The sequence below is a fragment of the Octopus sinensis genome, unplaced genomic scaffold (assembly GCF_006345805.1).
Source record: "Octopus sinensis unplaced genomic scaffold, ASM634580v1 Contig20090, whole genome shotgun sequence".
Taxonomy (NCBI): Eukaryota; Metazoa; Mollusca; class Cephalopoda; order Octopoda; family Octopodidae; genus Octopus; species Octopus sinensis.
In genome coordinates this window covers 7,783-15,000 of record NW_021836878.1, presented here as the reverse complement: position 1 = coordinate 15,000, position 7,218 = coordinate 7,783, and the positions used below count along the sequence as shown (strand labels likewise).

General features: G+C 38.5%; 1 protein-coding gene across 1 annotated transcript in view; it reads left to right on the top strand.

Annotated features, from left to right (window-relative positions):
* Positions 1 to 3,594, top strand: part of LOC115232234 — a 24,672-nt gene extending 21,078 nt beyond the window's left edge. Inside the window, exon 4 of the mRNA XM_029802075.2 lies at positions 3,491 to 3,594. Within this exon, the coding sequence (XP_029657935.2) occupies positions 3,491 to 3,594 (104 nt within the window). The remainder of the gene's footprint in view (positions 1 to 3,490) is intronic.
* Positions 3,595 to 7,218: the final 3,624 nt, after the last annotated feature.

Here is a 7,218-nt window from a genome sequence, read left to right as displayed (position 1 = left end):
AGGAAGGCCACTACATTTTACATAACCGCTGTTCCTATCGCTGTAGTCGTCAATCAGTCAGTATTCAGATGAGATCGCATATTTCAACCAAATATAACAAATAATAATAATAATAATAATAATAATAATAATAATAAAATGCCCTGGTACAATACGAGGCAGTGGCTCTCATGGCTTCTGATCTTAACTGATTGGAAGGGTTGTCATGTACATTGTTTTGTCTTGGTATAAAAGATGGGCTACAGCAAATAATATGCTCGATACCACAGACTTGCTTGTCAGTTGTTTGACCTTAACCGGTTGACCATGTCCCTTAGTGGCTGGCGATATGTGCACCTCTGATCACGAGTGGGAAAGCATCATAGCCATGTGTTGAAAGGAATTCTTTGGGGTTTGGATAATTCAGCTCTGAAAACATGGGTGTTTCATTCCTCATCCTTGAACAAATCTTATTCAGGGACCTTTTGAGCGGGATGGGCTACCAACCTGAAGAAAATTCTGACTGGGTTCCGCCTGCAAGGTCATGTGCTGTTTACCTTGATATAATGTCACCATGTCACCACGTCTGTAACTCTCTCAACCTCACTATCTCTTTCTCATTTCTTTCATCCCTTGACTCACGCTTTCTGTCTTCCAACAATTATTTCACCTCTCCTTCTCTTCCCCCCGCCCTCTCTCTCAATCACACACACATGCACACACACTTATTTCATACCGTATTTTTTGTTGTTCTTACAAAGCCGCAAACTGGTAGTTTTGCAAGTGCTTTCATGCATTTGATCCGGCTCTCGAATACCGCTATGGTGAACTTTGCTTTCATCCTTTCGGAGTCGTTAAAATAATGTACCAATCAAATACTGAGGTTGATATTATCCACTACTATTTTGGACCCTGAAAATTTCTGGCTTTCTTCCTAAATTAGAAGTTATATGGCAGTGAGCAATCGGTACTATAAGAGCATTGGACAAAAAGCTTTTCGATATCTTTTATGATCATTACATTCTAAGTAACTTTGCCTTCCATCCATTTGTGGTCGCTCTTCCTACAAAATTGTTTGGCGTGTTCATAAATTGAGTGCTGATTTCAAACCTGTAATCAACTGTGCTTTTCATCTTCCCGGGGTCTAAGAATAACGTATGAGACAAGATCTAAGATTGACTGAATTGCTATAAAATAACTCCCCTCCCCCTAAACTTCTGGTCTTGTGCTTATCAATACTATTGTCATTATTATTTGCTTTTGTAATGAGTAATGAATATTCAAGCTTCATAGATTTAAATAATTCTAAAAAATAAATAAATAAATAAATAAATAAATATGAAAATTAGAAATTTAAGCGTAAAGCATAAAATTCCCCAAGCAACGCTTTTTGGAACACCTTGGTGGTCTTTGTTATAGCAGGAAACGAAGTTTGTCGTTATTTTGAGCACTTTGAGCCTAATATTACAATGTTTACATTCAACTTAAGATGGCTGCCAGCAAGAAAGACAACGCCCACAAAAAAAAAATACATTGAATGAAACAATAAAAAATCAAACAAAAAGAATCAAATTCAATTACACAGCATGACGTAAACATTCGACATAGGACAGATAACAGTGACATTAACTCGAATATTTTCAACGATACAGCAAACAACAATGCAACACACACACACACACACACACACACACACACACAATTTGACAAATGAAAACAACAGTGAGAAAATCATTCGCTAACGCCGACAACAACAAGCTTTATTATACAATACAAACCACCTGGATGAGAAAATACTGCTTGGTAGAATTTTGCAACCAGTATAGGCGCGAACTGGTCAGAGTTTTTCGACTTAAAACAAGAAAATAGAAAATGCACTCACCTCTGCTTTCATAACGGTAGTCCAGACTTCTTTATGACTCTAACAAAACAATTAGAAGTATCCCTGAGTAGTATGTAAAATGGGATACCCTCTATCTGTCGGGCTACAGATTATGGAACCGTCTGCCTGCTTTGTAAAGCTGAGGACAAGCTGAAGAAGCCGGTTGAACCAGTGCAACCAAACTCATGACTATACCCTAATGCTGCAGTACGTGGATTGGAAAAATACGAGGACTATGGTTAAGATTGTTGGCAGTAGCGTTGATCTGTGGTTCAGTTATCCTTGTGGCACAGCCCGGGTAAATGATAAATGTCCCGATAACCAGGAACATTTGCTCAGATGCAACATCATTGGAGAGAGAAATTCTGACGTCTCCTTTGAAGGTCACAGAAAAAATACAGGAAATTTGTCCTGTGGAAGGAGTGGAAAGAAAAACCATCGAAATTGCGGTACAGGTCAGGAGGCCAAACTGATACAATGTGACAGCAAGAACCATCAAGCAAGATAGCTTTCTGGTTTGGAGAACTCAATAAATAGAAAAACAGATGAGCAGACTCGTCAGCAATAAGAGGAACTAAGGACCAGAAAATGTTGCGACAATTGTAGGAAAATAAACATTTAATAAGAGTTGATAAACTGCTAGTAGCAGTAACGGAAAAAAAGGAAAAGACCTCTGGAAAGAGAATTCTAATTAAGAGGGGAAAGCAAGGCGAAGGCCAAGACGGAGTCCTTTCTAACACGATTATTTTCAGAGTTCTTCGTACGAAATACATTTAGAGAAAGAGATTTGAGAAGAAACAGTCTCCGATTATGTGGAACATGCAGAAGATGAGCCGCATGGATGTGGGCTCTATCACTAGAAATCTTCACGGGCCTTTTCCAGCATTCAGCACCTGTATGATCTTCATGGTTTCAGTCATTAGACTACGGACATGCTGGAGCACCACCTTGTAGAATTTATTTTGAACGAATCGACCCCAGTACTTAAAGTTTGATACTTATATTATTAACCCCTTTTGCCGAATTGTTAAGTTACGGAGATGTAAACACACCAACATCGGTTGTCAAACGGTGGTGTGGGATAGACACAAAGACATTCGCACATTCACATGTGCATGTGTGTGTATGTGTGTGTGTGTGTGTGCGTGCGCGTGCGCGCGTGTAGGGATACGTGTGCGCGCGTGTAGGGATACGTGTGCGCGTCTGAGTGCGATGGCTTTCTTTCACTTTCTGTGGTCGGCCTGAGATTATAATAGAAGACACCACGCAATGGGACTGAACCCGGAATCATTTGGAAGCAAACTCCTCAACACTCAGCCACGCCTGTCTCCTTTGTGTATATGTTTATAAACCTGTGTTTGTGTATGTGTGTGTGTGTGTGCGTGTAATTTTCATTTGATTATTTTCCGTAATTACAAATAAAAAAATATTAAATCTGCCTCAATATATTGTGTAACATCTTTGTTTCTCCTACTTAGTGTTTTTATATAATTTTTTTTTATCACTACATATTACTAAGCAGCACATATTTTTATACACATATTCTTATTGCATGAAATGAATGGGCCCAGGTGGCAATTATAATGATTCATTATTAATTATTTTTTTTAATATTTACTATTATTTTAGTCCCTGACCAGAATGGACAACCAGACTGGGCGTATGCTGGATACTGTCCTAGAGGTAAGTACATTCAAGGTTTTGATTCTGATTTTATTAATGCTTATTTTTAATGATTTTTTTCGTTCTCTTTGCTTTTCGGTCTTCTTCTTCTTCTTCTTCTTCTTCTTCTTCTTCTTCTTCTTCTTCTTCTTCTTCTTCTTCTTCTTCTTCTTCTTCGTCTTCTTCTTCTTCTCCTTCTTTTTCTTCGTCTTCTTCTTCTTCGTCTTCTTCTTCTTCTTTTTCTTCGTCTTCTTCTTTTTCTTCTTTTTCTTCTTCTTCTTCTTCGTCTTCGTCTTCTTTTTCTTTTTCTTTTTCTTCTTCTTCTTCTTCTTCTTCTTCTTCGTTTTCTTCGCCTATGCTTTTCATTCTTTCGGGGGTCGATAAAAAAAGTACCAGTTAGCACTTGAGCACCGGGATGGTTGTAATCGAACTTTCCCCATCTCTCAGGATTTCTCACCATCTACAAAAATAAGAGTGTGTTATAATTACTTTCATTTATTTACCACGGAAAGACATAACTCTTCTTCCTTCTTTGATCTTTGGTGAGAAAAATATTCTATTGTTCTTAAACGTTTTAATTAAATTATTCAGATTGTTGTTAGTTGGAAGAATTGTTAGAGTATCGGACAAAATGTTTTGTGGTATTTCTTCCGGCTCTAAATAACAGTCAAGTACCTTGGTCGATTTTATCGACTTGCCTCTTCCTACTAAACTTGATAACTTTGTCCCAGAATTGGAAAGAATTATTACCATTTTTTCTGTTTCCTGTTGAGACACGTGAGCGTCATCGTCGTTGATTTTTGGTGAAATCAAAGAGAAAAAATATTACCTATCATCTTCAGTATGTTTTATAAATTTTGTTGGATTGGAAGCACTCCGTCGGTTACGACGATGAGGGTTCCGGTTGATCCGAATCAACGGAACAGCCTGCTCGTGAAATTAACGTGCAAGTGGCTGAGCACTCCACAGACACGTGTACCCTTAACGTAGTTCTCGGAGATATTCAGCGTGACACAGAGAGTGACAAGGCCGGCCCTTTGAAATACAGGTACAACAGAAACAGGAAGTAAGAGTGAGAGAAAGTTGTGGCGAAAGAGTACAGCAGGGATCACCACCATCCCCTGCCGGAGCCTCGTGGAGCTTTAGGTGTTTTCGCTCAATAAACACTCACAACGCCCGGTCTGGGAATCGAAACCGCGATCCTACGACCGCGAGTCCGCTGCCCTAACCACTGGGCCATTGTGCCTCCAATAAATTTTGTTATTACTATTCTGACATAGGAGGCGACGAACTGGCCAAATCGTCGGCACGCCGGACAAAATGCTTAGCGGTATTTTGTTCGTCTTAACGTTCTGAGGTTGATTTTGCCTGTCATCTTTTCGGCATCGATAACATAAGTACCAGTTGAGCACCAGGGTCGATGCAATCGACTGTACCCTACTCCTAAAATTGCTGTCCTTTTGCCTATATTGTGGAGGCGCGTGGCTTAGTGGTTATGGTGTTGAACTCATGAACGTAAGGTTATGGTTTCGATTCCTGGACCGGGCGATGCGTTGTGTTCTTGAGCAAAACACTTCATTTCACGTTGCTCCAGTGCACTCAGCTGGCAAAAATGAGTAATCCTACGACGGACCGGCGTCCTGTTCAGGTGAGGAATTTCTACGCCACTGAAACCGGGAAACCGGCCCTTATGAGCCTGGCATAGCTCGAGTAGGAATATATATATATTTTTTACTATATTAGAAAGGAATTATTATTCAGGCACAGAATAGTGGTTTGTATTAATCGTTACAGTGTGGAATAAAATCACTGCTATTTTGTCTCGCAGATCAAACGACAACATAGAGGCACCTTCTTTGGTTGTTGATATTGGTTTCTAGTGATTGTATTAAACTTGATGTTCTTGTTCATGTCGTTATTTATCTTATATTTACGTTATGTCAAAATTGTCCGTATTTATATAATATATTACTATATTTGATGTCATAATTCTGTTGGTGTTAGCATTAGTATTAGTATTACAAGTAGTCTACATCAGAGAGACGGTAGGTCTTATCTGTTGTATAGAGACGATTAAAAGACTTCACACCTGAAAAACTTTACCTTTGATGTGATTACCTCATTAATTGTCTCCTTAAAAACAACTTAAAACTAGGGATCATTTTTGTTTGATTAGTCTTTATATGACGTGCTCTTGTTCTATTTTCTTGTTTTTACGATCGTGGGCCAGTAAATGTCAGCTTTAAACATTGAGGCCATGATAATTGGAGAGACACAGTTACGTGAGAAACTGTTCTGAACATAAATAAATGCACACGTACGCACATACATACATACATACATACATACATACATACATACATACATACATACATACATACATAAGTTGAAGATCAGTGTAAAAGAGAACACCTATGCTGAACTATTGAGAAATCTGTAGATACTCTATCCAGATTAAAAGTTCAGATTTATACCTGTAATTATTGGGGCCCAGGGATACGTAACACACTGCCTAAATACCAATCTTGAAAAATTAGCTTCTGAAAACCAGAAAGGAGAAAGCTAATTCGAAGACTACAGGTCCAATCCATCATTGGAACTGTGAAAATCTGTAAAACTTTCCAAAAGTTTATCATTTGAATATATATAAGCATGTCTAGATATGTAACTATATGCATGAGAATATATACATACAACAAACAAATCTACACATACATACATACATACATACATACATACATACATACATACATACATACATACATACATCATACATACAACGTACATACATACATAAACACACGCCCTCATACACGCACAACACATGTGTGCATATCTGTTATCGGTTAATTGATTCAGTCACTAGACTGCGGCCATGCAGTAGCACTGCCTTGAACTCTTTTAGTCGAACGAATCGGTCCTAGAACTGGGTGCTTACTTCATCAGGGTCTTTTTCCGATCCGGTAAATTACAGAAACATTAAAAAAAACAACGGTTTAGCGGTGCGGTAGAGGACAAGCAAACCAGAAATGCGCGCGTGCGTGTGTCTTCTTTCAGTTTCCGTCTACCCAATCCATTCACAAGGCCTTGGTCGGTCTGAGGCTATAGTAGAAGACGCGTGACCGAGGTGACTGACTTGCAATGGGACTGAACCCATGTGGTTGTGAAGCAAACCTCTTACCACACAGCCATGTCAGTATATTGGTAGACAGACGGACGGACAGACAGACAGACAGACAGACAGACAGACAGACAGACAGACAGACAGACAGACAGACAGACAGATAGATAGATAGATAGATAGATAGATAGATAGATAGATAGATAGATAGATAGATAGATAGATAGATACTGATATTATCACGTTTTTATATAGCAGCGTTTGCACATGTACTCATTTTGCTAATAATAGCAACAACCAAATCCTTCTCAAATCCCATATCACCGTCATATATATATATATATATGTGTGTGCGTTCGAATTAAACTGCGAAGTCACTTTCATATTTCTTGCAAAAGTTTAACAAACGCATGCCCTAGTAAAATGATTGTGATATTCTACAGTCTAGTGTTAAATTGCTTTTATGTGTAACTTTACATAAAGACAAACATTTATTTTTGTGTATGTGCGTATTTAGAAATTGCCACAAAAGTCGTTTCGACCTGTAGCTTCATTATCAAATCATTGATAATGG